General features: G+C 37.2%; 1 protein-coding gene across 2 annotated transcripts in view; it reads right to left on the bottom strand.

Annotated features, from left to right (window-relative positions):
* NPEPPS (aminopeptidase puromycin sensitive) overlaps positions 1-22,779 on the bottom strand; it is a 67,665-nt gene that overhangs the window by 21,020 nt on the left and 23,866 nt on the right. The window contains exons 3-13 of one of the 2 annotated variants that reach the window (XM_079798383.1): positions 20,416-20,493; positions 13,485-13,606; positions 11,176-11,283; positions 9,571-9,771; positions 9,024-9,120; positions 8,879-8,912; positions 7,907-8,021; positions 5,268-5,432; positions 4,299-4,403; positions 3,201-3,261; positions 627-736 (exon numbers count right to left, since the gene is read on the bottom strand). In XM_079798383.1, the coding sequence (XP_079654509.1) occupies positions 627-736; positions 3,201-3,261; positions 4,299-4,403; positions 5,268-5,432; positions 7,907-8,021; positions 8,879-8,912; positions 9,024-9,120; positions 9,571-9,771; positions 11,176-11,283; positions 13,485-13,606; positions 20,416-20,493 (1,196 nt within the window). Of the gene's footprint in view, positions 1-626; positions 737-3,200; positions 3,262-4,298; positions 4,404-5,267; positions 5,433-7,906; positions 8,022-8,878; positions 9,121-9,570; positions 9,772-11,175; positions 11,284-13,484; positions 13,607-20,415; positions 20,494-22,779 lie in introns of both variants that reach the window. The other variant, XM_079798382.1, reaches the window with a different exon arrangement.

Below are 22,779 nucleotides of genomic sequence, written 5' to 3'. Positions count from 1 at the left end.
TGTCCTTTTTATTATAAAACTAGAGGCCTGGTGCACAACGTTGGTGCAGTGTGTGTGTGTGTGTGTGTGTGTGTGTGTGTGTGTGTGTCCCTCAACCCAGCCTGCACCCTCTTGCAGTCTGGGACCCCTCGGGGGATGTCCGACTGCTGGCTTAGGCCCACTCCTCTGTGGGAGCGCTGCTCAGCCAGAAGCCGGGCTCACTGCTCCTTAGCACAGCCTTGGAGGCGGGAGAGGCTCCTGCCACAGCCGCTGCGCTTGCCAACCGTGAGCCCAGCTTCTGGCTTAGTGGCACTCCCGCTGTGGGAGCGCACTGACCACCAGGGACAGCTCCTGTGTTGAGCATCTGCCCCCCTGGTGGTCAGTGCACATCATAGCGACCGGTTGTTCCGCTGTTCGGTCAATTTGCATATTAGGGTTTTATTATAGAGGATACAATCGTGTTTAAGGTTAAGATGTGGCTTTGGAAGGTTAACTTACACTGTAATGTACCATGTAAATTTGGCTGCATTTTGAGAGCTGGTTTAAATGTCACCTAGAATTCTTAAAGTACATAAAAATAAATTTGAAACCATTGATTGAATTTCACTTAATATTAGACAAATTGAGGGACTTTTTATTAAGTTTACCTGTTCTGCTTCCACATAAATGAGGGGGAATCCCATTTGTTTGGTCCAGGTATTCATCACAGCTGCTATAGGTTTACCACTAGCACCTTCTAAACATTCCCAAAGGTCCTCTAGGAGATAACACAAACAATGAAAATGTAATTGTTTACATTTTTATTTTCCTAAAAAAACCGCAGAAGTTTTATATATCTCTTGACAATGCATTGCTGACCAACTCTTTGATTCTTTCATGTTCAGGAAACAAACAGCGGGCCAAATTAACATCCTCCTTGCCTTCTCATTAAGTTAACTCTATTACAAAAACTGGTCTTATATTCTAAGATGTTCCTAACTTTTCCAATTTATTAAAAATTACAAATTATAATAAACCAAAGACAAACAGGTGAGTTCGAACAAGAATAAATAGAAACAAACAAATGGAAACACATTTAAGATCACAACTAAACAATCATTCACAAACATAAAACCATTATATTCACTCAATTAACAGAGTTAAAAAATACTCAATAAAGCTGATGTGGTGGTAGAGTGAGCAAAACAGTAATGCCATGAGACACATACTATAATGGGGGTATGAACAGAGAAAAAGCACTTAAAGGAAAATCCAAAGAAAATAAAGGCTTCACAAGAGTTGACTTTTGGCCTGCATCCTGAAAAGGAGTTGTTCGTTAGACAGATACGAACCACTAGCTCATTCCAATTAGGCAGAATAAATGGTCTATGTACAAAGATGAAAGTATAATAAAAGACAGAAAATAACAAAAAATAGCAATATGTTCAATTAGCTGAAAATAGAGGGCACATGTGTGGGAATAACGGGCAATGAGGCTATAAAAGTAGGTAGGGCTGAACTGCTGAAGACTGTATGATTTACAAAGAAGTACTGACTATCGTGAAGGGAATGTGGCATACCCATTATTTTACTTTTAAAATCTTTATTGTTGAAAGTATTACATATGTCCCTTTTCCCCATGGACCCCCTCCACAATCCCAGTATTTTTAATCAGTAGGGTGATGCAATCAGACATTCACTTCAGAAAGATAATCCTAGCTAGCCTGAGAGAGAGATGAAACTGAAGAGAGTGGGGCAAGGCAAGTAGTGAGTTAATAGGCAACTGCAAAGTTCAATAGATAGATCACGAAGGAAGGCATGAATTAAGGAAAGTGCAGTGAGATAGAAAGAGGGCACTGGAACTGCTGCGAGAGGATAAATAGCATGGATGGTAACTGCAATGTATTTGAACTGCCAAATGTCTTTCATAAACCACAAAACAAACCGAAAAAAGGTATATGGTGGGCCTTGCTATTCATATGTGGCCTATTGAACTAGTAGCACTGGCTTCACCTGGGAGCCTGTTAGAAATGCAGACTCTCAGACCTTACCCCAGACTTACTGAATTATAACCATTCTAATAGATCCCAGGTGATTATATGTCCATTATAATTAAAGAAGCACAAGGTACTTTCCTCATATATTATATACGGGCATACCTTGGAGATACTGCAAGTTCTATTCCAGACCACCACAATAAAGCAAATATCTCAACAAAGTGAGTCACATAAATTGTTTGGTTTCCCAGTGCATATAATAGTTATGTTTATATTATATATAATCTATTAAGTGAGAAATAGTATTATGTCTAAAAATGTACATATCTTAGTTAAAAAATATTATATTGCTAAAAAATACTAACCATCGTCTGAGCCTGTTTGAAAAATGGCACTGACAGACTTGCTCAATGCAGGGTTGCCATAAACCTTCAATTTGTAAAAAATGCAATATCTGCGAAGTACAATAAAAACAAGGTATGCCTGTATACGCATGCCAAAGATTCATAAAACTTGCAAGAGTACATTTTTCTGTAGCCTTTCTTTAAGGAACAGAATGCCTCTATTTTACAAACTAAAATGGAAATTTATGGGGCTGGGAGTGGGGTGTGAAGGTTACATCATGTCCTGAACAGAGGAGAGATTGTATTTTTAAATCACAGGTTACAAACCTAAGGAACACCCTTATAGCCAGGACTCCGAACTTTTGTCATTCTATTAAACACTAATGACATTACATAAATCTTGTTGTTGTTTTTAAACTATATTTCTGTTCACTAAAGAACTCAAAACTATGACTCTGGCTCTTTTTCATATCCAATCAATTCTTAAGCCTTCATTCATCCTTCTAACTCTGATAGCAAATAAACTATAGACCATCATACGCAAAAATTTCTTAAGATTTTACTTCATTGAAACTCTAATTCCATATATTAACTTCTAAAAATGGTTAATCTGCAGCTATTTTAATAATTAATGATTAATTTAAGGCAATAAAACCAACAAATAGTCAAAAAAGAACAAGCTCTGGTAAGGTAAACAGCACTCTTCAGACTCTTTTAAGTGGCAAAACATTGAGCTATGGAAAGCTGACTATTGAAGGATGGCCAAAGGACAATGGGCCCTGACTTAACAAATGGCATAAAATAAGTCAACTTCATTTCCTATCCATCACAAAGAAAGTAAAGCAGCTAGAAAAAAGTAAATGTCCCACTTCCATTTCTCTCTCAAGCTATTAAAGATTACCTGTGGCAGCATTCTTTTGCTGGAACTTCGTTAAATACATGTTCATTCCTTTCTTAAAGTCCTGAGAAAATACAATTTTTAAAATCCAAGAGTCAGACCTTAGAATTTATAGTATATTTACATGTTAATACTCAAAAGCTACTTTACTAAAATTATTGAGTGCCAGATTTACTGAAATACATATATGTCTACTGCCTTTTATTTATTTTAAAATATATACTTTTATTGATTTTACAGAGGAAGGGAGAGGGAGAGATAGAGACATCAATGATGAGAGAGAATCATTGATCAACTGCCACCTGCACGCCCCTTACGAGGGATTGACCCCGAAACCCAGGCATGTGCCCTGACTGGGAATCAAACCATGACCGCCTGGTTCATAGGTCAATGCTCAACCACTGAGCCACACTGGTCAGGCTACTGCCTTTTATTTAAGAATGCATACTCTGGCCCTGACTGGTTTGGCTCAGTGGATAGAGCATCAGCCTGCAGACTGAAGGGTCCAGGTTCGATTCCAGTCAAGGGCATGTACCTTGATTGCAGGCACATCCCCAGTAGGGGGTGTGCAGGAGGCAGCTGATTGATGTTTCTCTCTCATCGATGTTTCTAACTCTCTATTCCTCTCTGTAAAAAATTAATAAAATATATTTAAAAAAATAAAAAAAGAATGCATACTCTGGCCCTGACTGGTTGGCTCAGTTCGTTCAAGTCCTGTATACTAAAAGATCATGGGTTTGATTCCCAGTCAGGGCACATACCCAGGTTGTGTGGATAAAGGAGGCAACTGATCGATGTTCCACTGTCACAATGATTTTTCTCTCTCTCTTAAAAAAAGAAAAATCAATAATAATAAAAAAAGAATGCATACTCTGCCTTCTCCTTTTAAGTTTTATACCAGACTTCCACCCACTTCCAAACATATTTGTATATCATTCATCTAAGAGATCACAAGAGTCAATATAAAAAAAAATAAAGACAATTCAGTAGTGTAATATTCTTCTAGATGCAAAAAAAAAATTTACTTAGGAACTTAATCTAATTAAGATCTGACATTTTTCACCATAAAAGAATAGAAAACTTTTAAAATTGCTTTTTTACCGTATCCCCAATGTAGTCATGCAGCATTCGGATGACAGATGCACCTTTGCTATATGATATAGCATCAAATATCTCATCAACTTCAGAAGGATGGCCCACACTGACCTGGCAGACAGTGTAATTCAAGGTTATGACAGGAAGCAGACAATCTATAACACTGAATTACATAAAAAGCTTTCTAGGAAAACACTTCTAATATGATACTTTTCTACCTTTAGCTCCCTCATAATGTATAACGATGATCCTTAAGAGTGTGTGTGTGTGTGTGTGTATATCCTTGTGTGTGTGTGTGTGTATACACACACACACACACACACACACACACACACACTTAAGTGGACCCCGTCAACTCTTAGGGTCCAGTCTTGGCTCTACTTTGCTTGGGAGGCAAGTCACTATCAATCTGTTTATTGGTGGTGGTGGTGAGTGGGAGTGGAGAAGAGAGTGATGAAAAACACTTTCTTTCTTTCTTTCTTTATGGTTTATAATTATATAGGACCTTGGTTAAATATGTCAAAGTAGATTATAAGTCTAGTTCTTTGAAGGCAAAATTTATACATATAAACTAGCTAAAATAACAAAAAGTTAAGTCAAGAGAATTAAAAAATATATATAAACAGATAATGACAACAATAAAAGAATATGTTCAGAATTTTCTTTGAAACAAACAATGGAATGATAATGTTCCCCTATGCATATTACTCAATAGGTATGGTTCTCCCATACTATTCAATAAAAATGTATTTAATGAATGCTTAAGGGTACATAGTACTTGACTCTACTAAGATCAATTTTTACAGTGTCTATCTTAAGAAGAAACATAATTAGACCAGTCTTGCTAGATTTTCAAGACTGGAAATATAAACTATAAAAACAAGTGAATCACCCATGCAATTTTCAGAGTTTTAAATATCTCTGTAACAAATTACTTCATTAAAAATGAGAGCAATGGTTGGAATTACGGCGCACTTCAATAGGATGGCTGTTATCTAAGGCATCCAGCTCCTGGGCACGCGTGTAATCCGCAGAAACAAACTGAGTCCAGATGTCATACTCTGGGAAGCAGTGGTCTACACACAGGTATTCAATCCAGGACGCAAAGCCTTCATTTAACCAAAGATGTGTCCACCACTCCTAAAAACAAAGGAGAAATATGTAAAGAAAACAAAATACTTGTCATTCCACTCATTTGAAAAACTCACATGTCCCTTCCACTATACTCTAAAACTTGCCAACTTAATGAACTAAAATAAAAAAAAAATTAGTAAATAACTCACATTTCTCTTTTTTTTAATCCCCAGCTGAGGATATGTTTCTACTGATTTGAGAGAGAGAGTCAGAGAGAGGGAGGGAGAGAGAGAAACATCAACTGGTTGTCTCCTGTACTTGCCCTGACCGGGTTTAAATCCACAACCTTTTTGTGTATGGGACGATGCTCCAACCCACTGGGCCATACAGGCCAGGGCAATAATTCATATATCTGAACTAAAGAGATGCCTAAGAGACATTTCAAAACATTAATAAGTAACATTTTACTACCAAAGGTATAAACAGAGGAAGGAGGGGGGAATAGTGGGAAAGCCCTAATATGGAAAGGGGAAGAGAGTGGATAAATGTAGGCTTTCCCCCTATATTATTTCCTGTATTGTCATGTAAAATTTAGCTTAATAAAGATCTCTCTTAAAACACACACACACACACACACACACACACACACAGGTCCTTGCTCAGTGGTTAGAGTATTGGCACATGCACCTAAGGCAGTGGTTCTCAACCTTTTTAATGCCGCGACCCTTTAATACAGTTCCTCATGCTGTGGCGACCCCCAACCATAAAATTATTTTCGTTGCTACTTCATAACTGTAATTTTGCTACTGTTATGAATCGTAATGTAAATATCTGTGTTTTCCGATATTTATGAATCCATGCTAAATGCTAAAGGACTAATGCAATGGTAAAAAACAAAAAGGCATTTTAAAATTCTGAAAAGACCAAGATTTTCCAATATTAAGTGATAAATGGCTATTTGTCTAAGTGTTTTGTACACTTATTTAACTACTAGCCTCCATTAAGATAGCTGGTACAGAGCTAGTTATTCTCCAACCTATCTCCAAGCCCTTGAATTTCAGTTATTGAAACAACTAGTATCTAATAACTACAATAGTTACTCAAATCAGGTAAAAAGCTGCCTAAAATCAATATAATAATGCACACATTTCCCCAAGAGTTATTACTGGTAGTTTCAAAATAAAAATCATAAAAAATAAAGTCGGCTGAAAGCTGAGCCAAAAAAGAAATTGTTGAGTAGCAACAAACTTGTTGCATTAAGTAGAAAAGAACATTGATGTACATATCTGAATACAGGTACAAGCATACTTAATTTCACATAAAATTATATTTCAAAAAAATGTTTTTTCACCCCTAAGTAAAATTTTAAACATCCAAAGTAAAAGGATAGAGTTTACTTTCAAGAGCTGACTTCCTTTAGAAACTCTCTCAGACGTGTCATAGTTGCTACATGTCTTACTTTCTTGCTTATTTCTGTGACATATGGTCTCAACTAACATCCAAGTCAGGTTTTGCTCTTTGGCAGCCTAAAACGCCATCAGGGATTTGGCTGACTCCAGAGTCTCCAGCTCTTCCTTTGCAGAGGTACTTCTAGTTCACTTGTTAAAGCCTGTGCTCCCATGCTTTAAATAATTGGCTATTGTAGATGGTATTTATTTACACTCATTCTGCAATTTCTTTGCTTGAATTTCTATTAAATTTCAATGTAACATTTTAGGCAATAAAAAAACTGACCCCTAAAAACATTTCAATATAATCAAACTAGAGGCCCAGTGCATGAAATTCATGTGTGTGAGGAGGGTCCCTCAGCCTGGCCTATGCCCTCGGGGGATGTCTGACTGCCAGTTTAGGCCCAATCCCTAGGGGCCTAACCTGGCAGTCAGACATCCCTCTCACAATCCGGGATGCTGCATGCACCAGTGACCATACTTTTCATACAGGTGAAAGGCATCTTGCTGTTGTATGGGCAGCTACATTTTTGTCCTGATTATAAAAAGTAGTACATAGCATGATCCTTCTGAGGCAGTACTACCATTTTCCCCATCTTATGGGTAGAAAAACTGAAGCAGAGAGAAGTTAAATAATTGGAAGTGTCAGAATCAGGGCTGGCCACAAAATGTGCAAGCCAGAGTCCATGCATATCATCACTACATCATCCTGTTTTTTCAGTGTTAGAGTAACCTTGCCAGGTTTTAATTTTTAACTCTAAGAGACTGTTCCCAATATATGGGGTAGGGTCCCTAGGCCTTCCGGCAATCAGAGCCCATCTGTGGGGCAACCGGTGGGCAGGGCAATCGGGGGTGACCAGAGTGATTGGGGGGCCCTGCTGGTACCTGCCTTGGCTGGCGGCCTGGCACCGTCCGCTGGCCGGCCCTGCCCCCTGATCACCGCTCCCTGTCGCCTCCCTCTCGGCGGGAGGGCAGATGCTCAATTTATTTTTGTGGGACAATTTTCCAGGCAACCCTGAAATACTATGTAGCCGAAATAATGTGCAGCAGGATGAAGATAAATATATTTGAGCACTTAAAAATATTAAATACCATAGTAACAAGATTTCCAAACCATTGATGGGCGAGTTCATGTCCCACAACCAGAGCAACCCACTGGCGTGATGAAGAACAGGAGTTTTTTGAATCAATAAGCAATGCAGTCTCCCTGTGTTAAAAAAAAAGAATAAAATAATTAAACAATAAAAATATTACAATAAAAACATGCACAAGTAGGAAAGGGAGATTCAAATAGTAAATAAAATGGTCAAATTAGGCTTTAGAGATGTCAAGAAAACATTTTCTTAGTATAAAGAATAGAAAAAGTTCCAGGAAGATTAAAGACTACATCAGTAGAAGTCATACAACAGAAGACAAAGCTGTGACACAAGTTTAATTATCAGGTTATTGATAGGACAGCTGCCTGAAATTTTGGAAGAACTTTGTCTTAGTGATTTAGGGATTACTGTGCTAGATAGAGAGAAGACAGTTCTTCCATTAAAAGAATGGGAGTGCCAAGTGGGGGAAGATGCATTCCAAAATCCTAAAAAGAACTCTAAGAAGGTTGTCTAAAACTTGGCTCATTGAAGAAGGCAATTGCAAGTAGAAGGCAAAAACTTGTTTATAGACCCTGCTCCAAAAATTATATAACCCACATGTTTATAATGTAGTGACAGACATGTAAAAATTTGGCTAGAAAATATTTTAAATTAGGGAAGGTTCGTCAAGCTAGATAAATAACTATGAAACTACTGGGAGGAATAGAAGGCACCGAACTGAGAAACTGAGCCCAAAACATATCTAAAAATGTTACTAATGCCAGATGCTCACTAAAAATCATACAATCTCAGATAGTAGCACTAGAGGGTGTTCATCCACATTTTTGAAATGTGCACAGAAGTGAGGGGAGGTAGGAATATTTATGGTAGATCATAAAGCAGAAGATACTCAACTGTGATTATGAGTGAAGCTTTTATGAAATCAGTGATTGAAAAGATAAGGCAGGGTAATGCATCATTAACATACCTATAAGTAACAAGGCCCCAGTTCTCCATGGCACCTTCATAAAATAAATATAAACATTTATTGATATATATACATACTTCTTCCTCAAAAATCACAAAATCAAAAAAGTTATTACAATTCAGCAATAAAATGAAATTTACTTTACCAGCTGCAAAGTCTGCAATAGCAATGAGATCAATTTTAGGTAGAGGATAAGGAACATTGAAGTAGTCCTTATAAAAAGGCAGGGTTTTAGCAGCAACCTATAAAAGTATAAACAAAAAAACCATCTAATAAATATTTTATTGGAATTCATATAGAAATCCACAAAGGAATCCTGTTGCAAGCCAAATTATCTCAAGTTACTAGAAATCAATCCCAGGGGCCCTACGTTCAAAGAATGTGTTAGCCATAAGCTTTGTTGGCCAAACTTTAGTTATATATAACTCAGTATGAAAAATATAATTACATATTTTCCCACTCACTCTCTGGATAAATAAATTCTACTCCAATATTCTCTTAATCATTATCTCATAAAATGTTAGTGCAACAGCAAGGTTGGTACTTCAAAAATTCTATTACAAATAAAACCAAAGTAGCACAACAAATTTCAGTTTAAGTTATAAATAAATGTACTAATAATTGATCAGAAATGTAAATTCCCCAACCTGGAGTTATGGACTGTTGGAACAATCCTCTTCAAGTACATTTACCTCTAACGCAAATTTTCCTTGCTCTGCTTTGCCAACAGGGGTGTAAACACGGACACACACACCATCTTTTGACCTTGTTTCTACAAAGTCATATTCACCCACAACAAATGCCACCAGATACGTTGACATGACAGGTGTGCGGGCAAACTTCACTTCCACTACATTTTCATCATCAGGATATGGTTTCCGATCAATTACATTCTTTAAAAAAAAAAAAAGATAAAATTTAAACAGATTTACATTAAATATAGAGAAAACACTAGTCCAAAACTGTAGGCTTTGTTGCCTCTCCGTCCTCATTTCCAGAACTTATCTATGCCAATTCAACCAGTGCTTTAATGCTGTCAAAATCTTTCCTATTAAGAAGGAAAGTGATTTGATCATGCATTCACATTAAAAAGTTCCAGGCTAAAGTGTTAAAAAAATGAGTAAAAAGAAACAACTTTTTTTGAATGCCTATTATATGCCAGGCACTGGGATGTTTTAAGACAGAGCTCAATACTTTTTAAGTGAAATAAGGCTAGGAGACAATAATTATTAATAAAGAGAAAGTGCAATTGTGAAATCTACATTTCAAAGGGAACGGATATTTAGATTTAGAGCATTCTCTGTACTAAGACTAGCTCTAAGCAAATTTGTGAAGAAATCTCCATTATACTTTTGGGAGTCCCTAATTTCCCTTTGGTCTTCTCCCCCTTTTTCCTATTCAGGCTCTCAGTTTCCCCAAGATCTCTCTGATCTTTCTTCCAAGGAAGACTTATTCAAAAACAGACCTGATAAATTCATACTAAATTGTAAATGAATATTTTAGTTTAATATATTAGCCTGCTCTCTAAGAATATTTGAGAAGAGAATGGCATTCTATCTGTGAACTCTTTCCCCCAATAAAGGAGGCAAAAGCCAGTTATTTTCAGGTGCAGTAGGCTTTCCCAAATTCCCCAGATTCACATTATAAGCTATAGGATATACTCTATGTCTGAAAGCAGTCCCAGACAAAACACTTCAAGTGGTGAATGCTTACTCTATTTATGAATGAGATCAGTGCATATTCCAAAAATACAATCAGCCAAAAATCTAAATACAATTCATTATGTGGTTATATCTTTTGATAATTAATAAGTCAGATTTTTTGAGGGTAGTGAACACACAATACAATATACAGATGATGTATCATAGAATTGTACACCTGAAATCTATATACTTTTTTATTAATCAATGTCACCCCAATAAATTCAATTTAAAAAGTAAGATTTTTTTCTTTTGGGTTATATTTATTAAACTCATCACTTATTTATGCCTCTAAATGAAAAGAAGATAATCTGGTTGATATGGTTTACAGTGGTTGCCAACCAGTGGACCACTGGTGGTCCGTGAGGTCCGAAAGGTTGGCGATCGCTGGTTTAGAAGGAATTTCTCCCATGAGGTGGAAAACTCTCCAAATAAGGCAATTAGAAAAAAGAGGGCTTACTAGAAATAAAAAAACTAACATTTGTGTAACTATTATCTATGAAGCATGTGTTAGGTGGTTTCATGCTATCCCATCTAATTAGTAAACTAAATGTGCTAAAATTCAAAATTTAAATATACTTACAAACACATACATACCATGTTTGATAAAGCTACTCTGTCTTTAGGAACAACCAATGAGATATCAAAAGTGGCTTTGATGGCAGGCTCATCCCAGCAAGGAAAAGCCCTCCGAGCATCAGTAGCCTAAAAAAAAAAAAAAGAATATGAAATGTAAGTATCACTGGTTAACCTAGCAGTCATCTCTTCCTCTCTATTTCTATCATTCCTTCACTTGTTCAAATATTTACTTTCTACTCAGTGCCAGGCAACAAGCTAGGCACTAACTACAAAGAAACACAAGGCTTACTATAATTGCCACATAGTAAGGAACTAGATCTTCTATAGGTCATAACAATTTATAGCATCGATTTTCAACCAGTGTGTCCCAAGAATTTTTAGAACATGCAATATCTGACTATTTAATCAAGGGCACTGACCTCTTTTCCTTTAGATTACCAAATAAAGAAATGATAACAGCCAACACAACAATAGCTGTCTTGTGTGAATAAATAAAAATTATACCTATTTTTTTGCCATATTGGCAAAAACCTATTTTTTGGTGTGCCGCAGAATTTTAGTAGTTTATGTGTGCCATAAGATGAAAAGGGTTGAAAATTGCTGGTTTATAGTATTAGAGTTATTTATAATTATATATATATATTATATTTTTGTTGATTTTTAGAGAGGGAGGAAGGGGGAGAGAGAGAGAGAGAGAAACATCAATGTGAGAGAGAAACATTGATCAGCTGCCTCCTGTTTGCACCCTGACCAGGGATGGAACCCACAACCTGGGTGTATGTGCTCTGACCAGGAATCGAATCCACAACCTTTTGGTGTACAGAATGATGCTCCAACCAACTGAGCCTCACTGGCCAGGGCTGTAATTGTGTTGTGTGTGTGTGTGTATTTTTTAAAATAGATTGTATTGATTTTTTTACAGAGAGGAAGGGAGAGGGATAGAGAGTTAGAAACATCGATGAGAGAGAAACATTGATCAGCTGCCTCCTGCACACTCCCCACTGGGAATGTGCCCACAACCAAGGTACATGCCCTTGACCGGAATCAAACCTGGGACCCTTGAGTCCACAGGCTGACTCTCTATCCACTGAGCCAGACCGTTTAGGGCTATAATTATATTTTTAATAAAAATATTTTGAAAATGTAATGCAAATGGCTCCATCAATAATGTTAACACAACAAGAGCATAGGGAGGGTCAATAGTATACTGTAAGAATTCAGAACTGGGAAAATATGATAGGTTGCCTCTCTGGCTTTTATTTCAAAAGTAAAAATATTTTCAGAATCTTTGATGTACTTTGTTCTTTATCTGGAATGTTAGCAATGGGAATAAAGACAGACGTTCCATCAATTCTAAGCAAGTAATTTGTTCAATGGCATTTCCATATACTAAACATAAAACTGTCACCACGTGACCTACTTAAATAGACCTCATTCTTTCTTTAAAAGTAAAAACAGAGCACAGTTGTTAAAGCAAAATAAAATTTTGTGGTTCAGTAGAATATCAGTTGCAAAAGGAAGGAATTAAATAAAAGAACAAAACAGAAATAAAAGAACTAATGACAATATTCTGTGTCATGAAAAGGAAGTAACAAAATATCCAGAGGTAGAGAAAGCAAAATATACAGAAGCAGAGAAACCCTGAAAAGGGTTTTCTAAAGAGGAAAAATGTTAGATGACTGATTGCACTCTCAAAAAAATTAAATTATAAATTCTATCAAAGAATAAATAAGACATTTGAAAAGTAAGTAGAGTGTAAGAAAAGAAATGGTAGTATAAAAAAACTTAAATTAGGAGCAGAAGCAGTACAGAAAGAAATTTATACTAGAGGAAATTAAATGAAAGATACAAATAACAAAATTTAAAGGTTTCTGAAATATTCAAAGGCTAAAGTAATGAAAGCAATCAAAGGCACATTTGAGCGATAGACACTAGAGTTACACCTATTGTTAACTGAAGTTCCTGAGGAAGAGCTCAGAATATGTACACACACACACATACACACACACACACACACACACACACACAAATACATGCAGGCAATAAATTTTCAATTCTTGAATTGCTTTTATACTATGTACCTTTCTTAATTAAAATTATCCTTAGTATTTGACACCTGTGGTTTTTCCTACTAAATTAATAGTAATGCTGTTTCTCTCCCTCTTATAATGAAAATAATTGGCTGAATATAAAATAAAAATCTAAAAATCATAAATATAATTATGGCCAAAGGCACCTAGCATCAAATAATCACACAAATAATAAAATAAACCTTTGTCAGAATATCTCATTTAAGATCGTTAATACTTCAGAAAAGAATACCATACCTCAAACTGTGTGACAGCAGCATAGCGTACCTCTCCAGAAGGGGTAGTATATTTACTTCTATAGAAACCTTTCATTTTGTCATTCAGTTCTCCAACAAAATCTATCTTTAAGGTTCCTGTACCTGTGATTGAAGATAAATGAAAACCACTTTTAGGGAAATGTTAAGTACAAGTTATCAAAAATATGTCCTTAAGACACTAATTCGACAGGCTATTTACAATGTTTAAATCAATCCTTCCTTTCTCAAATACTCCTCCTGGCAATGGAGAGAATATAGTATTTACTAAAGTACATGGCCGACTAATCCTAAAGTAAATTTGAAGTCATGTTTAGGGTGGGTAACTGCTTAGAAAGTTCTTCAACTGTATTGTTAGTCTCAAATGACCACTACATGAAGATAAAAACAGAAAAGGAAATGAATATTTATTATTAAATGTATAACATGCTATTGTGGTTTAAAAGTATTTATAAACTTGCAAGTAGGTATTGTCTCTATTTTCTCAGATGAGGAAACAGGCTGCAAAGTTAAATAACTTGTCTAAGATCACACAATTAGTTAAGTAGCAAAAATGAGATAAAAACTTAAACCTGTTTAATCTAAAGTTCATGCTTCCTGCCCATTTTACCATACATTAGTCCTTTTAGATGAATTCATGTCAATACCTTTATCATTAAGACAAGACACTATCTGCTCAATCTAAATGGAACAGTGATTCCATACTTTTGTAAGGAGCCACAGGGAATACCAATGATTTGATCATCCAAAGAGCATAAAACAATTCTTAGAGCCACCTCAATCATTTGCAATCTGATATGAAAGAAATACATTTAATCAATAATTATTAAATACAAATAAAAATGAATATTCAACCTGAATATATATTCTACTAGAGGCCTGGTACACAGATTCGTGCACAGGTGGGGTCCCTCAGCTTCGTCAGCAATCAGGGCCAATCAAAGCCTTCTCGCTCAGTCCCGATCGAGGCCGATTGGGGCCAGCCGGCCGGGGGGGAAGGGACCATAGGAGATTGGCCAGCCAAAGGAGTTAGCTGTGGGAGTGCACTGACCATCAGGGGGCAGCTCCTACATTGAGTGTCTGCCCCCTGGTGGTCAGTGCGCATCATGGCGACCGGTTGACTGGTCATAACAGTAGCTTAGGCTTATATATATATATATATATATATATATATATATATATAGAGAGAGAGAGAGAGAGAGAGAGAGAGAGAGAGAGAGAGAGAGACTAGAGGCCCAGTGCACGAAATTCATGATTGCTGATGGGGCCTACTGGGTGGGGTCCCTAGGCCTGACCGAAGATCAGGGCCCCTCAGGTCCCCAACTCCCCACCTCCTCCTTCCCTTGCCGCCCGCATCCGCCACTGCCACCCACCCCCTGGTTCCCCGAACCAGCCCCGGGGGCCAACTGCCACTGCAGGGGAGAGGAGTCAACTGCAACCGTGATAGCCGATCGGGGCCTGCCGGCTGCGGGGAGGGACCAGGGAGGTTTGCCGCCAGCCTCAAGGAGGGAGCTGGCCCTCGGCCCTACTGGGAAAGGGGCCGCATCTGCCACCACCCACCCCCAGTTCCCCGTCCCAGCCCGGGGGCCCGGCCCCAATCAGGCGATCAGAGCCTGCCAGCCAGAGAGAGGAACCAGGAAGTTGGCCAGTAGGCCCCATCAGCAATCAGGACTTCGGGCTGGGGGCAACTCCTGAGTTGAGCATCTGCCCCCTGGTGGTCAGTGTGCATCATAGCGACTGGTCATTATGGTCACTTAGGCTTTTATATATATATAGATAGATTGTTGTACAGATACAAAACCAACTCAGACAAAATGGAATTTTTTTGTTGAGTATATATACTTTTTTCATAAAAGAAATTACTATCTAGTAGTCACCTACTAAACTCAGATGCACGACAAAATAATAGTAATCCCATCCTACATTTTACAAATCAAGTCACAAAAAGAAATAGAAAAATGTTGACTTTAAAAATGATCCTTTTAAAGTGCCTATACATATATATTACAGGATCTAGAGTGTGGAAGTATAATGAATCAAGATATAGTAGAACTATAAATTAATTGGCCAATCATACCCAAACTTTTATATCATAAAGTTTTAAACTATCATTTTAGAATGCCATGAAACAATGACACTGACAATGTTCAAAATGCTCTGGTATTTCTCCCTCTAGTTTTCAAACATATCCTCTTGGATGTTCAAAAACTCAAATCTTCATCTTCCAAAATTGAATTTGCTTTTCAGAAAGATCCAAAAGTTATAGAGTCCATGTCTACGAATAAGTGAATGATGAGCTGTAAACCATTTCTAAACAAAACACTAAGTGTATTTATTAACTACTTAAACTGATGATTTTCTTATGTGCCACAAACTGGTTCTGAAAGTAATTTCAAGTGAAAATTTCAGACCTTTGCACCAAATTCATCACTAAAGCAAGTTCCACATTCTTAAAGTAATCATACTGGGAAAACAACTCAATTGAAGTTCAACTGAATAGACATTTGTGATTTAAAAAATATATATATTTTTATTGATTTTAGAGAGGAAGGGAGAGAGATAGAGAGATAGAAACATCAATGATGAGAGAGAATCATTGATTGGCTGCCTCCTGCATGCTCCCTACTGGGGATCAAGCCCGCAACCCAGGCATGTGCCCTTGACCAGAATTGAACCCAGGACCTTTCAGTCCGCAGGTCAACGCTCTATCCACTGAGCCAAACCCGCTAGGGCTGTGATTATTTTTTTTAAATGAGACATTCTGGTCTGGCCAGCGAGGCGCAGAGGTTGAATGTCAACCTATGCACCAGGAAGTCACGGTTCAATTCCCAGTCAGGGCACATGCCCGGGGATTCGGGCTCAATCCCCAGTGTGTGTGGTGTGCAGGAGGCAGCTGATCAATGATTATCTCTCATCATTAATGTTGCTATCTCTCTCTCTCCCTTTCCTTTCCTCTCTGAAATCAATAAAAATATATATTTTTTGAAATCAGACATTCTGTCTTAAGGGAACAATGAATAGTTTTTTTCTTTTAAAGAGAATGATAGATTACAAGGACAGTAAATGTGAATATAGTAAAAGAATCTGAAAGAGTTCTAAATTACTGATAATTTAAAAATTTAACTACAAAATTTCTCTCTTTTCTTTAGGAATTCACTGACTTTTTAAAAAAGCAGATATATCGACATTAATGAAGGTTACAAGGAATATCTAATAAATTATCAAAACCCATTCCCTTCTATGTTACAATTCAATTAATAGAATTGGTAAGTCTGTTTTCACTAAATTAACTGTTAAGGTGTCTTTTATATAACTCAGATTCCATGGTAAATCTACTTTCAACTTTTTCTATTTGGAATAAAACTCAAAACTAAATAAGAAAGGCTGCTTACACTTTTACTTGGTATTAAATCTCCAAGGCCATCAAACCATAACAAGATACTGACAGTGACCACTGCCAAAAGTGGCATATTAAACAAAATACAAAGTATTAGGAAGGGTTATTACCTGAAATTCAAACAAAACACAAGTTAAAAATGTTTTTAATCATTAATAAATTTAATTAGTGTCACATTGCACAATATTAATTACAAAGTATTTATTATTAATGTAGTAGAATTTTAGGCCAAGAAAGAGCAGGAGAAAAAAAGAACTTTTTAAAAATTAATTTCACTTATCAGATTTACTCCATATTGAAGAACTGATTGCCAGGTTGTCTAATTTTATACCTATTTGCACATATAAATTACAATGCTTCCTCAAATTATATATAATATTTTGATATCCAATATTTATCTGCTTGGGGTGGTAACCCTTTTAAAACATACAATGAGCTCATTTACAAATTAAACAACTGAAAAATTGAGACTTCCACTAAAAAACTTTAATTATTTAATATTTAGGAGAGTATAATAATTATTATAAAAACTGAAGTAGATCTTGAAATACTTTAATACAAATTTAATGAACCTACTAAATACAATAAAATCCAAGACAGATTATAGAAAAAGAGAGTAAAGGTCTTTGCCTCTGTGTGATAATTTCTTATGATCTTTCAAAATGTTAATACCTTCTAGTGTTTCTCCAAATAAATGCCACTCTACAGGATCCTTAACCACTGATTCTGAGGTTGTTAGGTCTTACAAAGATTATGGTAACTTAACACTATTCTAGAATGATGCCAATTTCAGAAAAGATATTTTACTTAGAGAGAGAGGATGGGAGAGTGAGAGAGAGAAACATCAATGTGAGAGCAGAACATCAATGAGCTGCCTCCTGCATGCCCCCTACCAGGGATCAAGTCCACAATCCAGGCATGTGCCCTGACCAGAAATTGAACTGGCAACCTTTTGGTGCATGGGAAGATGCTCAACCAACTAAGCCATGCTGGCCAAGGCTATTTTAACCTCTTTAAATGGCTAAGCATGGAATTCTAGGTTGAAAATTAGAATCTCATAACTTTGAAGGAATGGCTTCATTAGAGTCTAGTTTCCATTTCTTAAAAATATGTTTTTTTATTGATTTGATGGGAGGGGCGGTGAGGGGAAGGGAATAAAGGAAAGAGGAGGAGGGAGAGGGAGAGAGAAACACTGATGAGAGAGAACCATCGACTGGCTGCCTCCTGCACGCCCCCTGGGATCGAGTCCACAATCTGGGCATGTGCCCTGACCAGGAGTCCAATGGCAACCTCTTGGTGCATGGGATGACACTCAAGCAACTGAGCCACACTGGCCAGGGCTAGTTTCCATTGGTGATGGTAAATCAACTGCTATTCTGATCCCTGAACTTTGAGGGGGAATTTCAATTTTTAAGTTATATTCTTAGGTATCTGTTAATGATCATAGCAAAACATTTATATTTATAATAATTTCATACAAAAAATCCTAGTTAGAAAAAGGCAAAATGAAAAGTCGATAAGAGCCCAGAATAAAAGATAACTTGCCCAATTAAATTTTTTCTAAAAATACTTTTAGCCCTAAGTGGATTGGCTCAGTGGATAGAGCGTCAGCCTGTGGACTAAAGGGCCCCAGGTTTGATTCCGGCCAAGGGCACATGCTGGGGTTGCAGGCTAGATCCTCCCAGTAGGGGGCGTGCAGGAGGCAGCCAATCAATGATTCTCTCTCATCTTTGATGTTTCTATCTCTCTATCCCTCTCCCTTCCTCTCTGAAATCAATAAAAATATATTTAAAAAAATACTTTTATATTAAGGCAATGTATTCTCAGTTTAAAAATTATAAAAACCAGAGAGAAAGGTATTAATCAGAATAAAAATCATCAATTACTTCAACAACCAGACATATAATTTTATTTGTACCATTTCAGAGTTATGATTCATCACCCTGTATATGTAATTTTGTATTCTGCTTTTTAATTTCACATTATAATAAGCACTTTACAATGTTAAGAATTCACAAACCTCACTTTTAATTGCTACTAGTATATATATTCCACCAGACAGACACGTCCTAATATGTCATAGCTTGATTATTTCCTTAATGTTGGACAAACACATTAATTCCAATTTTTTACTACCTTAAGTAATGTCTCCGTAGATAACCTTGGCATAAAGCCTTTTCCATATTTATGATTTTTCTTTAGGATATATTTCTATTACCAGAATTGCTGGGTCAAAGGACATAAACATGTTTAGTCTCTTGAAACATACTGCCAGACTGCTTCTAAATAAATTACATGGATTTACACTCCCACCAAAAATATCAAGTCAGTCATATTATCAAGAATATTTTTTAAATTTCAGCTTATAGAACAGACAAAAACTGGTATATCAGTAACTGTTGTTTTGATATTTCTCATGACTAGGAAGCTGAATATTAGTATCTTTTCACATGTGTTTTTTTTAAAATATATATTTTTATTGAGTTCAGAGAGGAGAGGAGAGGGAGACATAGAAACATCAATGATGAGAGAGAATCACTGACTGGGGAGCAGGGAGCAAACCTGCAACCCACGAAGGTGCCCTTGACAGGGAATGGAACCCGTGACCCTTTGGTTCTCGGGCCAACACTCTAACCACTTCACTTCACTGGCCAGGGCTAATCAAAGTCTTAGTGCTTTACCAACAAATTTGTATATAATTTTTCCCACTATTTTAAGTTTGAAAAATCTTCTATTTTCTTTGTGGTTTTATACCCAATAGTAACATATTAAATCTTTCCTTCCATGCCCTCACTAACATTTTATCTATCTAGTCTCCAGTTGTACATCAAAATTATCTATGGAATATTCATCTCAGAGATTTGGAATCAATTAGTTAAAGATGGAGCTAGGTAAATGTATTTTTATTTTATTTTTTTAAAATATATTTTATTGATTTTTTTATAGAGAGGAAGGAAGAGGGATAGAGAGCTAGAAACATCGATGAGAGAGAAACATCGATCAGCTGCCTCCTGCACACCTCCCACTGGGGATATGCCCGCAACCAATGTATGTGCCCTTGACCGGAATCGAACCTGGGACCTTTCAGTCCGAAGGCTGAGGCTCTATCCACTGAGCCAAACCGGTTTCGGCTATTTTTAAAAAACTGAAACTGAAAAGGTGAAAAATAATGCCTTATGTTCTAGGGTAAAATGAGCATTACTTTTGGCTCCCTCCCTCCCTCCCTCCCTCCCTCCCTCCCTCCCTCCCTCCCTCCCTCCCTCCCTCCCTCCCTCCCTCCCTCCCTCCCTCCCTCCCTCCCTCCCTCCCTCCCTCCCTCCCTCCCTCTCTCTCTCTCTCTCTCTCTCTCTCTCTCTCTCTCTCTCTCATTTTCCCCCTGGTGGTCCAAAAGCTGCAATATACCTGACTTTAATCTGCTTAAAACATGAGTGGGGAAAATGGCATACAATGAATTTCTTTGGAAGAAGTACGATGCCACTATTCTTCATCGGACTTTTACAAAAGCCACGTCTCTTACCTGGTTGGAGAGTACTAGGAAAAGACAAGGTGACTTTTTCATCTTCATTCTGATAGTTAAATCCTGTAGCATGTATTTCTGGAATGGAAAAAAAAAAGTTACAATAAATCTGACTGAATAAGGTTAAATGCAGAATGCAGCAATTAACATTTTCAAGAGCAAAATCTCTACTAAAACGAAAACGAAATTCTTAACTTAATAAATTAAGCTCCTACGAAGAAGAGTGTCATTTCAAACTAACCTCTTAAGGATATGTGACCTTCATTAAATATACTCCTTAAAAATAATCCTTATACATCCTACATTAATTCACACTTTATGATATAAGGGAAATGGAGTTACTATTAATGTGAAAAGGCTTTCTACCAGATTCTCAGACCTGCTTCATTCTTGCCTTTGTGTGGCAATATTGCTTTTTATGTTTCAGTCTTACTCATGATCATTTGAAGATTGAGAAAATTGCTGAGCTTTCAGTGTTAGAGATATCCATGTAAGTTCTGTTTCCCACCCAAAGATAGGTAACAATTCCAACTAAGACATAAATCATACTAACGTCCAGCAAAATTCTTTGTTGTTACATTTTACAGAAATAAAGAAGGTGAAAACAGGTGTGTGGGTTAAATTAAGGCTTTGATTTGATTTCTGCCAGGAGTGAGAAGAGACTGCTTATTTGACTGAGACTTTAGAAAACTTAATTGACACTTTCGGGAAAGAGCTAAGCAGATCAACTTCCAATCATAGTACATCCCCAACCCAAATGAAAAGTCAGCCTGTCAAAGATGTAGCCTTAATAAGCACATGAAAAGATGCTCAACATCATTAACCATCAGGGAAATGCAAGTCAAAACCACAGAGAGATACTACTTCACAACCACTAGTAGGACTATAATAATAACAAAAAATATAATAGTAAGTGTAAGGGAGGATGCAGAGAAATGGGAACCTTCATACATTGCTTGATGGTAGTAATGTAAAATGGTGCAGTAGCTTTGGAAAACAGTTTGGCAATTCCTCAAATTAAATATAGAGTTACCAATCTGACCCAGCAATTCCACTCCTAGGTATACATTCAAGAGAAATGAATACCTATGTTCACACAAAAACTTAAACACAAATGTTCATAATAGCAAACAACTCTGTGAATATACTAAAAACCAATGAATTTACATGTTAAATGAATGTATTGTATGGAATGTGAACTATTTCTCAATAAAACTATGATTTAAAGAGAGAGCCTAGCCCAGCCAGTGTAGCTCAGGGGTAGAACATCAACCCATACACTGAGGTCACAGGATTGATTACCAGTCAGGGCACATGTCTGGGTTGTGGGCTCCGTCCCCAGTGGGGAACGTGTGGGAGGCAACCAATTGATGTTTCTCTCTCATCGATGCTTCTATCTCTCTCTCCCTTCTTCACTCTTTCTCTACAATCAATAAAAACATATTAAAAATATTTTTTTTTAAAAAAGAGAGAGCCCAGCCAATGTGGCTCACTAGACTGAGCACTGTCCAATGCACCAAGAGGTAACTGTTTCGATTTCAGTCAGGTTACATGCTCAGGATGCAGGCTCAATCCCCAGTAGGGGGCCTGCAGGAGGCGGCGGATTGATGTTTCTCTATTATAGATGTTTCTATCTCTCGCTCTCCCTTCCTCTCTCTTTCTAAAAAAATCAAACACACACACACACACCCTTTTTTTTTTTTTAAGAGAGAGATGTAGCCCTGACCGGTTTGGCTCAGTGGATAGAGCGTTAGCCTGTAGACTCAAGGGTCCCAGGTTCGATTCTGGTCAAGGGCATATACCTTGGTTGCGGGCACATCCCCAGTAGGGGGTGTGCAGGAGGCAGCTGATCGATGTTTCTCTCTCATTGATGTTTCTAACTCTCTATCCCTCTCCCTTCCTCTCTATAAAAAAATCAATAATTTTTATTTTTATTTTTTTTAAAGAGAGAGGTAGCTCGCTGCCCTGGTTGGTGTGGCTAAATGGTTAGAATGTTGGCCCATGCACCAAAAAGGGTCATGGGTTTGATTCCAGGTCAAGGGCACATAACTGGGTTGCATGTCCAATCCCTGGCCCTGATAAGGAGTGTGCAGGAGGCAACTAATCGATGTGTCTCTCTCACATTGATGTTTCTCTCTCTCTCTCCCTCTCTCCCTTCCTCCCTCCCTCTCCTTCTTTGACCTCTGCCCCTCCCTCCCTTCCACTCTCTCTAAAAATCAATGGCAAAAAGTATCCTTGGGTGAGGATTAACAAAAAAAATTTTTTTAATTAAAAAAAAAAATAAGAGAGAGAGGTAGGCCGAAACCGGTTTGGCTCGGTGGGTAGAGCATCGGTCTGCAGACTGGAAGGTCCCAGGTTCAATTC

Source organism: Cnephaeus nilssonii, assembly GCF_951640355.1.
Source record: "Cnephaeus nilssonii genome assembly, chromosome: 19".
NCBI classification, from domain to species: Eukaryota; Metazoa; Chordata; class Mammalia; order Chiroptera; family Vespertilionidae; genus Cnephaeus; species Cnephaeus nilssonii.
Note: the sequence above shows the minus strand (reverse complement) of the source record. Positions and strands in the feature narration are given on the sequence as shown.